The sequence below is a fragment of the Perca fluviatilis genome, chromosome 1 (assembly GCF_010015445.1).
Source record: "Perca fluviatilis chromosome 1, GENO_Pfluv_1.0, whole genome shotgun sequence".
In the NCBI taxonomy this organism is placed as follows: domain Eukaryota; kingdom Metazoa; phylum Chordata; class Actinopteri; order Perciformes; family Percidae; genus Perca; species Perca fluviatilis.
Genome location: NC_053112.1, coordinates 43438798 through 43453393, shown reverse-complemented (window position 1 = coordinate 43453393; position 14596 = coordinate 43438798). Strand labels below are relative to the sequence as shown.

Here is a 14596-nt window from a genome sequence, read left to right as displayed (position 1 = left end):
CTGTCTGTTTATTATGCCCTCGCAACGGCAACAGCCGTGGCCGGAGGCATGATGTTTTCAGGTTGTCCGTCCATACGTCCATACATCTGTCTGCCCATTCCATCTAAGCCCCCCGAAAAACATTTCTTCAAATATGGTACATTAATCCACTTGAACTGAAGGATAAACAGAAAAGATTTTGGAGGTCAAAGGTCAAGGTCACTCTGACCTCACAAAATGTGTTTCTGGCCATTACTCAAGAATTAATATGCTAATAATGACAACGTTTCACACAAATGTCTAATAGAATAAAACGATGAAGTAAGACATTTTATATCCAAAAGGTCAAAGTTCAACTTTATTGTTACATAATAATGTTCTTATTTAACACCATAACTCAAGAACATAAGGGGAGACATTTGGTTGGATACTGATCCAGGGACACCAGAGATGTTCACAAGTAATATTTTGGAAGTCCAAGTCAAGTCTCAAGTCTTTGAGCTCGAGTCCAAGTCAAGTCTCAACTTTTGCCACGAGTCCAAGTCAAGTCTCAAGTCTCTGGCCATCTGATTTGTACCTAACACTGTATTGTTAAATCTTATGAATTCAAAGCATGTCCTGTAGCTACCATCCATACAGTACAGTATCAAAATCAGTTGGATAACTTTATGGGGTCTACTGCAATGCAATCTGAAGAAACACAATTTAAGAACTCTGTTTCAATTTCATAACTGTATTTTTCAACATTTTGTTATCTGCACCAAAGAATAGTTTGTCTGTGTTACTAACTGGCTGTAAAGCCCAACCTCATCATGCATTACATGTTCAGTGTTCAAAGTTTGGAACAGGCCTCCTGTATTGGTAACTGCAGCTTTCTCGAATGAAACTAAGTACATTTACACAAGTACTCTGTGTATTTGTTTGATTCTCCCATCTGCTTCAGTTTTGCTTCTTGTGTGTTTGTGAAGTCTGTCCCCTTTCCAGGTCAACATGGTGAGAGAAGGTTGTGTGGCTCAGGGTATTCCTTTTTGTCCACCAACTGTGGCAACACCTCAATGAAGGTCACAAGATATATGATCAAAATCATAAAAATAACAGCTTATATACAGTATATGTATACTGTATATACATACAGTACATATACTATGTGTGTATAGTAGATATACTGTGTGTGTATATATACACACAGTATATCTACAGTATGTTCTCGCCCTTTTTTTCTTTTATTCAGTGATTACAGCACAGACCTCTCTCTTCACCAAACGCCACCTCATTTCAGCAGCTAATCAGTCAATGAATGGCCCGCTGCCGCTTTCGCTCTGATCTCTAGTTCTGTTTCAACTAAATGATCCCCTACATCTTCTCCCCCCATCTAATGCCCCCCTCTCTCTCACACACGCGCACAACTGTTGTTATTTTTGTCTGACTGCTTTACCTCGTAGAAATGATAAGGCATGATTTCATCTTAATGTCTAGCTTCAATTGTTATTCAAATAACGTAATTTATAATGAAATTAATCAATAACAAAATTATAAATATATATATACAGTAGATGGGGAGCTAGCTAGCTTTAGTGACAGTTGCGTCCACCTATAATGAACGTCAATTCACTCAAAAAATACAAACAAATCAACTATTAAGGGTATTCTACTAACATTAAAACAAATATGAATGTGCTTGAGTGATATTTACCCATTACAATAAATAATTCAGTGATTTGGCTGGTCTTCATAGCTTTGCTGGGGTTATTGCCAACTAGCTAAAGAACAGACCGCCAGCCCACACAGTGAAATCGTGGTGCCTTTGAAATCAGATTTTTTATCTATCTGCAAAGATACTTAATAAATAAAGAACTTCTATTTCGGATTTTTATCAGAAACTGCTTTATTGGCCAAGTAAGTGTAAACGCAAGGGAATTTGAGACCGGCTTTGGGTTGCTTTCAACACAGAAACAGACACAATGTTACGGCTAAAAACAAAAATGAACAAGGTAACGTTAAACATAGTTTGACTACTATGTACAGATATAAGTTGTATATATGATAAAGTGTATACGTGCATATGCATACACATACATACAAAAATGTACATGTAAACAGATCTATGAAGCTTTTAAACATTAAGGCAATTAGTAAAAAATGACCCAGTAGATGGGGCCAATGTTCAATCAATGTGAAGGGCCATTCACATTGTACGCGCAAACGGCAGTGCTGCACTGTGAAACCCATTATTGTCAATGGCTTCCGTGCGCAAGGTCTGCCGCTGCGCTGAGCAAAGCACCATTTTGCGGCTGGTGCAGGAAATTCCGCCGGATGCATGTATTTTCGCTGATGTCAGTTACCTTCCACTTTCTTTGTGTTGGAATTTAAGCTCCGGTGGATTTATGAGGACTATGGTTAACTGCCCTCAGAGCTCTGCAGGGTAAATCCAGACAGCTAGCTAGACTATCTGTCCAATCTGAGTTTTCTCTCGCACAACTATTTTGCAGTGGCTCTTTGTGGAGCTTAGCACCGCCCATGACGATTGTGATTGGTTTAAAGAAAAGCCAATAAACCAGAGCACGTTTTTCTCCCATCCAGGAATGTTGTGCGGACTAGCCAGAACCTCCTCCGCTCTGCAGCGTGTGGAGGATGGTCTGGCAAAGCGAGACTTGTCAGACCCAGTCTGTTGTGCACTACAATCTGCAACTAGCAGACAGAATGGTAAGTGTAGTTAGTATCTTTTATGTTGTTTGTTAGTTTGTGAGCTTGTATCTGGCAGTGGCTGACAAATGTATATATTGTGTTTTGGCTCTCTGTACTGACAGTCCACTCTGCAATGGAGGTTTCAGGTTCTTTAGAAGGCTTTTGCGTAATAGACAGCCATTGGTTTATGGATTTGTGATGTTATTAATCAAGCTTGCTCAGGATACGTCTGAATCTTAAATTTCAGAGAAGTGCACATCTCCCCCTTCAGGAGAGAACTTTGAAAACACCTTTCTAGTGACAAACTTTGCACAGATACAAGTCAGTTTAGTCAAGGTCAGATATTTTAGGGGACATAAACATAAGAAAAACACATTTTATAGGGATTTTAATTATTATGGCAAGTTCTCCACAAAATGGTATGGTTGTGAATGGTTTAAAGAAATACATACAAGCCAGAGTGTTTTTTTCCCCTATCCCAGAATAAGCAGTGTAATAAGCCATTTTATAATTTAATAGCTAGAATGGATATTTATTGCATATATTCCTAATTCTTCCTAGTTAAAACGAACATTTCAGATATCCACAATGACATTTGTTCTCTCCAGAATGAACATTCTAGATATCTGACAGCAATAAAAGTCTTACACATGAATGGCAAAAGTCTCGTCATTTGTTCTCGGAAGAATGTCATTGTCAATATCTGAAATGTTCTTTTAACTAGTCTAGGAGGAACTGAATTACGGTTATCTGCAATATATATCCATTCTAGCTATTAGGCCTTTATTTTAAAATGGCCACTTATGACTACAACAGTCAAAATTGTAGGCTAGATATCTTGAAACAATATCTACTAAGAACTAAGAATGTTAATGTGGATATCTTAATTACCATTCTGACTGGTGAATATATAATTTTGACTATATTATATATACCGGTATCTAAAATATAATTGCAGATAGGAGCGTGATTCGATTAAAAACAATATCATAGTCCAGCGTTGGCACAGTAGCCTACTGTTCTGGCGAGGCTAGGCTATTTAATACCTCGAGTTTGGAAATGATTGTAGTTGCATGTAATAAATTAATGTAATAAAAAGCGACATGTCCTGCAATGACTGTTATAATAAAGAATAAGATGATGTTGTCCAGTTTTGGTTACCATTCCTGCTGTCGTCTGTCTTACTGGTATTTCGGTGTAGCGCCTCTTCCTTATTGCAGTGCAATAAGTAGTAGTTTCGGTATAATCGGAAATATTAGTTCCCGACTGGGATATTTCACATGAACGCACCCTCAAATTGGACAGCAACCTTTTACAATAGCCTACTTGGAAAGTCAGAGGAATTTTGGTCAGATTTCAGTGCACGACTTGCCGAGTTGGCGTCATATAACATTACGCACGAAAATAAATGTTGGGTTGATGGCATAGATATGTAATGTGGCCAACAGGGGAAAACGCACTGCAACTTTTTTATTTTATTTATTTTTTATTCATTCATTCAGAATACAGATATACAAACAAACAAGGCATATTTACAAATCCACTTCAAAAATAGAGCTTTTGCCTCGGGTCGAGCCAGTGTTTCTCAACGGGGGTGGTACGTCAGAGGATGACGGGGGGAACTGGAAGCAATATTGTGCAAAGGGGGGTGTTGAGGTGCCTTTGGGGGGCATTTGTTTTAAGGCGAGTTTACACCAAAGGTTCACAACAATACGAGTTTACACTTTAAACTACTTGCAAAAAGCAGTGGTCTGCAACATTAAAACCTGGGAGTTTACGCCCCTGCAACTGGACAAGACAGTGGATCGTAAAGGCTGTTTTATGGATCTGCGGAGGCTCCACGCAGAGCTTTTCACCTACATAAGTGGCCTGATGTTTATACTTGTGCGCTGGTGTGTGCGTCAAGCCGGCGTGTGTGTGTGTGTGTGTGGGGGGAGTGTGTGGTTGAGCGAGGGAGAAGTGAGAGAGTGACAGCGATTCACTTCGGAGCGAGTACCGCCTCTAGAGTCATAGTGAGAGAAACAAAGCGTCTCCCCTGTGCTTTCTGACCACGGTGGGAAATCTGGAGCAGGAAAAGTTAAAGGAACACTTATTGGGAATTTAGCTTATTCACACATATCGCATATCACTCCGCCCAAGTACTATATTCTTCCGCCTGAGAATATAGTTCCCAGTTTGTTTACGGTTAGAAGACGGCTGTGTCTCATGTTACGTTGTTTTTTGTACACGCTGTCACTCTACAAATCACAACATGTAAATAGGAACATGTTGGCGTTATTTTGTCACTTATTCGGAGCAGTAGGATTACTGGAACCATTCACCTGCATGTTCTGTGATGGGCTGATGCCGCTGGATCCGTCAGACAGCCTTACAGCACGCACGGAGATGAGAAGGGTATGTATCGACTTGTCTAACTCTGGGGGTTATGGTGAATAAGCTAAATTCCCAATAAGTCGGCGTGTTCCTTTGTCGACCGGTGTGGCAGTTCGCTGAGGCGTCGCGTCGCTCGCTGTGGCCGAGCCAACCCCTTTTTATTGCCTTCCCCTCAGCAAACCCCCGGCCCTACTAGTGCCCTCTTTTGCCGTACGGACGAACGCCAGTTGCCCGGACGAACGCCAGTTGCCCGTCAGCGGGGCGGATGTTTTGACCTATACTAAAAAGGAGTTGCTTTTGACGCTTCCCTGATTAATTTTAGTTTATAGAGACACACACGCTCTCCGTCTAAGGAGAAGCCCTCGCCCGGATCAGGGAACCCGAAGGCGAGACAAGAGGTTAGATACACACTACACCAGACGTCCCCAAAAACACGGCCTCTTATCCCCCTGTATATGACAAGCACTGCCCGAGGGGATCTTTAAAACCAATGATTTTTCTTTAGTACTCACGGTCTCAGCCGTCCTCCCAGGGTCACCGGAGGTCCCTTCCTTCTCAAGGACGCCTGCCTTGCCCCTCTTGGTCGCCCGACTGAGAGAGGGGGATGCTCAGAGGCTCTGACCAGGCCGCGCGGATAGGGAAATGCACTCCCACTAGGAGATAACAGGAGGTCTGCGTGTCCAAGTCGATCCCCGCCGGGAGGCAACTCTCCACAGGCGGTTAAAGAGGAGTCACTAACCCCCGTAAGGGGGGAAACCCTCCCCGTTTGACAGCGGGCGGTACGATCCCAGAGAAAATAAAGAACTGGCAAAGATTGGCTCCCCTAATCCAAAATCGGATTCAGGTGGTTTTTATTATTTTGTGACAAAAGCAGAAATTAAAAGCAAGTGGTGCTTTACAAAATAAAACTAAAACTAAGAATAAAGATAAAGCTTCCGCTCTAACAGAGGTATTTAAAGCTGCTTCTCTTTTCCTCCTGGCCCTGTCTCTCCCACACTCAGAAACGAGCAGGTAATCTCCTTCTTCGATGTCGAAGAGGGTAAATAAATCTTCCCCACAACGCAACGAAGAGAGCGTCTGGGTAAAAACTAAGAGAGAAGAACACTTTTTGGCCTCTGTATAACAGAGGTATTCGAAGCCGCTTCTCAGAGATAGTCTTTTTCTTTTTTTTTTCCTCCCTTACACTCAGCGAGGAGAAGGCTTCATGGTATCCCGATGCCACGTAAAGCACTCGGTAAAAGAGCCCGAAGGGAGCCCGAAAGGGACCCAAAAGGGACCCAAAAGAGGGGCTCACCCGAAAGGGGCCGCTACTCGGCAAAAACACTCATATTTATACACAAAAAACATTTTACTCCTCCCAAAGTTATCAAAAGGGACGTACTATATGTACTTCCCTATCCTTGTAAGGTAATGTAGGAAACACTTCACAAATAACGTAACAGTAATGAACCTCATGAACTCTACAGCTCGTGTGCTGTGTATGGCCACACATGTGCCTTCAAGACGCGCACACACACAGCTGCATGCACCCATCAAGGCCGCAGCTCCTGCCTGTGCTCTTATCTGTCTAGGTGCTTTCCTACACTTTACAGTTTCTCAAAGAAAGCTCTTTCTGCCCTAAAATGCAAAAAAGATCAGTATGTAAGCAAAAGACAGATATTTTTTGGGGTTTTCAACACACACTCTAAGCAATGATATAGTTTGCTTTTCAAAACACATCTAAGTGATTATATGGTTATCTTGTTAATACTGACAACGCTATATATGTTGTAAAGCAAGAAATGACATGGATTCTGCTATTTCTTTGTTTTTGAGTTTTCATCTGGCCTCGCGGACAACACCTTTAACCCTCTCCTTGATTTCATGTTGTTTATGGAGAAGGAGAACCAGGAAATGAGTTGGGGGAAATGCAACGTGTGGTTACATTTTTCGAGAGGTGCACATCAGGCTACAGCGTAGGGTCCGGCATAGACACAGAGGGATCTGCAGGGGTACGCCGTCGATTCGACGCAGAAGCATAAAACGGCCTTAAGCTTCTGAGAGACCACTTCCTTCAAAGTGACTCTGGCTGTGTTGTGCAGCTGACACTCTCCAGCAGCCAGAGTGTCCAGCATCAACACTAGCCCTGATCCAATTCCCAACAATCACATGTCCAGGTGCACACTGTAAACTTATTTTTATAGTCTATGTGACAATGTGACAAATTGCCATTGGCATTTCTAATGCTGCAGTGACTACATAAAACATTACATATTGAAATCTAATGTTTTTTCATTTGTAATTTTAAATGTGATGTATCTTTCAAAAATGCATGTAACATGATTGATCAGCATACGCAGGTTTTTTTTTTTTATGTGTCATTGCTCATCAACTGCTTGTCAAAGTCAAATGTTTTATATGCAGCCATATAAAACATTTGATTTTGACGCCTACAGCCTGCATCCCATTTGAAAGTAACTGTGTTGACCATCCAAATATTTAAACTCCAAATCTTTCCCTAACCTTGACCGAGCTACGCCCCGATGAAGTGAAGAGTTTGCATTGCATAGATTTTAGAGGCCATGCATGTTATAAGTTGACCAGCAACAAATGAGCAGGATTCAGTGATGTGGTGCTCCTTGGCTGCGAGCTAACATAGCTCTAGAGTCATAGTGAGAGAAACAAAGTGTCTCCCCTCTTCTTTCTGACCATGGTGGGGAATCTGTAGCAGGAAAAATTAACCCTCTCCTTGATTTCATGTTGTTTATGGAGAAGGAGAACCAGGAAATGAGTCGGGCGAAATGCAAAGCTATCAAGCCACGGCCAAGCAGCATGCGTCGCTGCGACGAGAGGTACACGTCAGGCTACGGCGTATAGGTCCGGCGTAGGTATGTGCCTTCACGTACCTACATACGTAGCAATGGCGTCGATTTTACGCAAAAGTATAAATCAGCCTTTAACTCTTCTTCTATTTTGTGTTTCTTTAGGCTTTCTGTGGTGCAGCTCCGTGCTGCCTTCAAGGGAACGGGACGTCAGAGTATCATCTTATATAAACTCTGTACTGCAGTGTTATGAATCGGTCTTGTCGTGAACTTTATAGTCTATGTTAAATGTTAACATCATTTATCTTTAATAATTCTATGAACTTAGCTGTCGAACATTTTTCATTCAATGATATGATTTTTTGATGATTTTTTATAACAATAGTAACAACAATAATAGGACTAATAACTATTATAATTATCATAACAATAATAGGACCTAATCATTAATATTCAGGGCAATTAGCCTACATCTTTTTTGATGGTGGTAAGGGACCTAGATAATGGATAGGGGGGGGGCGCTGGTCCCAAAAAGGTTGAGAACCACTGATATAAACAAAACCTAGGAGCTTATACATAACAAATCAACATAAAGAAGAAAATAAAATGAGAAAAAATTAAATTGAAGGGGCTATCTCAAATTAAGTTAAGAGTAATAAATAAATCAATTCAAGGGCTTTTTTATCCTTAATCCATTTCAATGACTTACACAAAAGATTTAACTCATTCTTCCAATGGATCAGGGAGGGTTTGGTCTTAAAATATCTACATTTATCTATAAAATGTTTTCCTAAAAGCACCAAATTGTTGAGAACAAAACCTACCTTCTTATCTTTATATTATAACTTTATATTCTTCACTGTCAGAGGTGGTATCTCAATTTCCCTGGTCTGCAACCATCTCTGCAGATCTCTCCAGAAAGATTCCACCAACTCACACAGAAAAAATACATGTTCTAGATTCTCAATTTCCTTTTCAGAAAACACGCAAATAGACAAAATACAAGCAAATTAAGAAAACATCTTCATCGGCCACCGTAGATATGGGTTATGGTTTATAAGGAATGTTAATTCACGTATTGCACTTTTTTTTCACACGTAATTTGCAATAGGCTATTAACCGTTGCGGCGCTGTCTACATAGTGTGACCTAGATTAGTAAGACATTATTTATTAGCATTAACCCTGATAACAAGTCAGGTACGCTAATGCAATATTTTGGTGGCTTAAGGGAATGTATTGTTACTGGTGCAGCACATCTGGAAGAAAATCAGCTTCAAACTGAAAATAAATATTGGAAACCGATCAATGTGTTGTTTAAATGCCCTGAGCAACAAAATACAACACATCTTCTTTGTAGCGCCTATTAAATCTCATGAATACACCAAAGTAGGAAAAACGACTTGACAACTCGGGAAATGGGACCATCCGAAAAGAACATGCATGCAGCAGAAGTGAAAACAGCAGCGCCCAGTGCCGCCCCCAAATACGTGCTCGTTCACGTTGTTCCGCAACGCACGTTCAAGTGGACGTCCCTGTTGCGTCATTTGCGCGCCACCTCGCTCCCGAAGCACTTCTTTTCCCGAAAGCCTAAAGATAACGTTAGATGTTCCGATTTCAGGTGAGTAATGTACCCCAAGACCCATGTGCCCTTTTCCTGAAAAATAATTTCGGATGTTTTACAGAGAGCTGATAGTAATAACAGATGGTGTTTGATTTATATGGTGAATGTTGTCTATTGTTTATGCGACTGCCAAATTCAATGTGGTTGGCGGCCTGTGAAGCAGCCAGCTTGCCTGGTGATATGAGGCAGAGGAAAGGGGAGCGCTCCCTTCCAATGGTGACAAGGATGAGCTTATTGTTTCATAAATTAATCTCAGTTATGAAATGCCAATATGCGACAGTTTTAAGCTGTGTCCCGACAGTATCAATTGGTTAATTTCAGGGCAGCAGTTTTCCATCGACGTGCGTCCTGCGTGATGTAACGTCAGTATTAGCATTGTGGCTAACGGGCTCACTTGCTACCTGCATGGTGTCAGAAGATCCTGGAGAAAAAGTCACGAGTGCTGTTTATTCATATAATGTAAACTTGGTAAAACTTAAAGGGGAGCTATAAACCGGTATATTTAACGTTACCTAAATTAATGTCTCGACTGCTGCTACGCTGTGATGTGTTCCCCAGTGAGTTTCCCCATGCCCGGTCACAGTTTACTAGCTAGCTAATGTAACTGGTATTTGTCACTGCTATATGTTAACTATAAGTCATAGTGTAGTTGGGCTAGTATTGAGTCAAACTGAATTGTCACTCAACTAAATTTTCGCTTTTCAAAATTTTGCACATTTTGACCTCTGTAGTGCATCGGTTGCTACTTGACATTTAATCATGCTAGCTAAGTTATATATTTTTTGCACCTAGCGTTAATTATTATACTTATTAATGACTTAAGCGGACGAAGATGGATGGATGGATGACTTATTGTCATAGGCTCATGGCCACAAGTTGGCACTAAAAGGAAATCCTCACACTTATTATTATGGTTTATAATGCCACCATTAGCAGCAGCAAATTGATGGCTAGTTTTGCTATTGAAGCCAAAATGGCCATAAACCTTTAGTGTAATGTTGCACTGGAAACCCATGTTTATTTACATTTTGGATGTCCTTTTTGTATTTTAAGAAAATTACTGGCAAGCCTACAACTGGCTAAAAACATAGAATTAATCACTACACCTTCACTATTCATTCTCTTTACTTACATTTATTGTGTCTTTATCTTTAGAGTGTCTTGTACTTTTCCCTTGTTGTTGCAACAAAGGAAACCTTTTCTGGTAATTACATAAATGAATGGTCTGTATGAAGTAAGTGTGTGCGTGTGCGCTTTAAACACCCAGGTGAAAAAGAATTCTATTAAAAATATACTTTAATAAAGTGTACTAAGTATATTTTCTACATTTTGTACTATTTTCGTCAAAACAAAGTATAGTTAAGTGTATTCAATTATGTATTAACTTCAACTTAACATCTATTTGACTACACTTCAAGTGTAAATAGTATACTAAAATGGAACAACTTTTTTTAAACTTCAAGTGCACTAAAATACACTAATGACAATCAAGATTCATGAGCAATTAAGCACACTTACAGTACAATTGCATTGTATCGCCAGTCTAATGGAAATACACTTAAAAAGGCTTTGCAGTGCAACTTATAGTTGTGTTTAAGTACATTTTGTGCATACTGCCATCATACTTATAATTACTATAAACTATGTTAATTTAGTATGCCTCTGTAATATTTCAAGTGATCTATAAATGCACTTCCTAACTATATTTAGTGCTTTTAAAGTGTCCCACTAGGACAATAATAATGTGTTTTGAAGTGAAGTTCAATTACAACCTAAACATCATAGACGCGTACTTTCAGTGCAATGTTATTATAGTGTAAGGTAGAAATGAATTGTTTGAAGTATACTTCATCTGTACTTCTATCCCCATTTTGTAATACTTAAGCATGAATGTTGCTATTACACTACAAGTGTATATTACAATTCAGTTAAAGTGCATTACATCAACAGATTACAAATTGCATTTCAGAAAAGGATCTTTATTATTGACACAAAAGTAACACACAAAAGCAGATATTGGCAAAAGCAGGAACCTTGAACCGTCGACTTTCTCTGAAATGCCGGGAAGAGAACAATGGCGAACAACTTACTACACATGCACATCTAGCTCTGACTTAGGGCTGCACGATTATGGCCAAAATGATAATCACGATTATTTTGAGCAATATTGAGATCACGATTAATTATCACGATTATTTGTTGATTTGAACCAAAACAAATTTTATTGTCACATAGGCTAATTATAACTGCTTTTACATCCATATTGTGCTACATTCCTCTACCTTTATTGAAGGAGTATGCCATTTCAGCTGTTGTGCGACCGCTTTCCACACATGCACGTTTGCCGTGAAAGATACAGGCAACGCAATTTTCTGTTCACGTTAACGGCGCATGTGGTGCCCGGAATCTACCGGACGAAATAGCAACGCGGATTTCGGTGACTCATTACACTGCCACTTACATGTCTGCGTTGCGCTCTGATGTTCCGAAACCCGCGTTAGAAGCAACCTAAACATCGCTGCATGTCACGCTAGCAAACACTAATAACACGTTACACAGCAGGTAACGTTAGCTTACCGTTAGCTACAGTAGTAACTGGATTAAACACGACTAAAATGCTGATAGCTAAAACGGTGTAGTGTGACTGTATTTCACTGTAGAGGATTCCAACAGCGGGATGTCAAACAGTCTGCTGCTAAAGCTATGAGCTAAAAGACACAAACTAGCACAATGGTCACTGCTGTTGTCTGAAAAACAAAACGGACGGGACACAATGTTGGGTTTACTGGTAAACTGGTAAACATTGTGACCGGCTTATGATGACCGACTGCTCCCTGTTGTGGAATTTTCCTCACGTTACTCTGTCCTCTGTGACTGTCTACATCTAGAAACTTAGCTGCACGGTGCAGGGAACAACTCTGATTGGCTCATGGAGGCACGTGATCAGACTGTGGTTTATGGAGCGCTAGATTGGCTTTGCAAAAACTTTGATAAGGAGCGTTCTATGAACGGAATGACACATTTTAAATATCGCTCGATCACGCAAATTTGATGGTGGGAAGCCAAAATCGTGATCGTGATTAAAATTCGATTAATTGTGCAGCCCTACTTGAATTACTAGAGGCCTTGTGGCTCTCATTGTTGCACTTCCTCCGTAGAAAGGCCCGGATCTCTGCCACCTCGGTGTTGGGGAATCGCTCCCTCACTGCATCTGTGAAAACAAAAAAAAGAGACATGGGTATGAATTAAAACAAGATAGACAATGTATAACATTGAAATGCAATCATTGATGATAATGGATTTGTCAATCAATCATGACAATGGATTTGGATTCATAATTATGACATTACTCAGAGTTCGTACACATTTCCAAGGTCAAATTCAAGCACTTTTCAAGCACTTTCAATGTCCACTTTAAAGCTTTTTCCAGCACCTTACACCACCGTAAAATATATACCAATACTAAATAGTATTATTTAGTGTTTTTGTCACATTAAAAGACATACTACTATAAACAGACAAAATTGTGTTTCGTAATAGCAGAAGGATCAGATAATTAAGCAAAACACAAGTTTTATTTTTCAAAATGTATCACTGTCTAAGCTATCTAACCTGCTTGAGTCAATGTAAAAACAATTATCACCTTCTCTTCATGGTTCCTAACATAACATACAGTAAGACAGCTATGGAGAGGAGCACTGAGTGGGGGGGTCTGAGCCAAACGACATGCAGCTGAGTCATTGTGTGTCAAAATCCAGGAAAACAGTTGATGCACCCTCTTAGATTTTGCTCAAAGTTTATGCTACCCTTAATGTCCTTTCACACTTTTTTCCAAATCTAGGGCATGCCGTACAAACTTAACGGTTTAGTCATATTGACATGTTTGTTTTCCACCCTACAAAGTTTGGGCTGCCTATGAATTAATGTCCAAATGTTGCTTCCCAGATAATGTGATTTTCAGACTGTAAAACTGAAGTAATTTCAAGGGCTAAAATATGAAGACATAGGAATTGAACAGAAATATTTTACAAGCCTTGGTTTTGGGACACATTCTTGATATAGAATATTGAACTAAATCTGAGACAGTGCTACAACAACAACAACAACCTGTAATTCCATTTTAATCCAGAAGACTCTGACAGTGCACAGGCACCTGCCTCAAAAATAGCCTAGCTATATTAATTGAAAAGAAATGTACTTCATTCCCAAGACATACATTTATCTACTGGAATAGAGCAGTGCAAATAGTGCATAAGGCAACCTTACAGTAGGCTACTTGTATGACACTCCATCTGACACGATTTTTGGTCAGCAACCAACGATTGTTGTTATGCACCGGGCTAACGTTTCAGGTTTTAATTTGCAGGTAGTTAACGTTACAGTTACGGTGATGTAACTTTGGCTATGTTCCCTGCATATTCCACAAATGAACGTGCCATGACGGCCATGCAATACTAACATTGCATTACATCATAGATATATATATCTATGGCATTACATTATCACACCAAGTACTCTGTCACTTAGCTAGCCTGCGAATTCCTAGCTAGAAGTTACTAGCGTAAACAAATAGCTAGCTAGGCGCTAACGTGTACAGTAGGCTACAGTTGGCTTACTTGAAACTTACCTCATGTGACTCGAGAGCACAGACTCACCCATTGTGAAAAGCTGCACATCTTTTTTGCAGACTTTACAAGAGGCAACTCGTAGGGTTTGTCCCCGTTTAATCCATAATAATTTTTCATCTTCCAGCCAACGTTCATTGAAACGACAACCTGTCGACAGCGTTATTACCTTTCGAATCCCACCATAGCAATAGCGAGCCCCAGGAGCCTAAAATATCATTATATTGGCCAGGTGTCCATGATGCTTACTCAAGGTAACGTAACCGTGACCAATCGGCTCGTAACCTTAACCAATCGAGCTGCTTCCTAGGGGGGTCTTGGCGAGGGGTGGGGGTGGTGTCAATACACTTTCCATTAGTAGGCAGGGACGGACTGACAATCTGTGCGTTCTGGAAAAGTCCAGAACGGCCGTCCAACCGACGGCCGTCGGTACAAAAAAGTCTATTAAAGTGGTATTAACAGCCAACAGCAGGGGGCGCAAATACAATCACTTATATGCTACGTGTAAAAG

The 14596-nt window shown here is 40.3% G+C and overlaps 1 protein-coding gene across 1 annotated transcript in view; it reads left to right on the top strand.

Annotated features, from left to right (window-relative positions):
• Positions 1-9340: 9340 nt before the first annotated feature.
• The window catches only part of patl1 (PAT1 homolog 1, processing body mRNA decay factor), a 58144-nt gene continuing 52888 nt past the window's right edge, over positions 9341-14596 (top strand). The window contains exon 1 of the mRNA XM_039801515.1: positions 9341-9457. Within this exon, the coding sequence (XP_039657449.1) occupies positions 9443-9457 (15 nt within the window). The 5' untranslated portion in view covers positions 9341-9442. The remainder of the gene's footprint in view (positions 9458-14596) is intronic.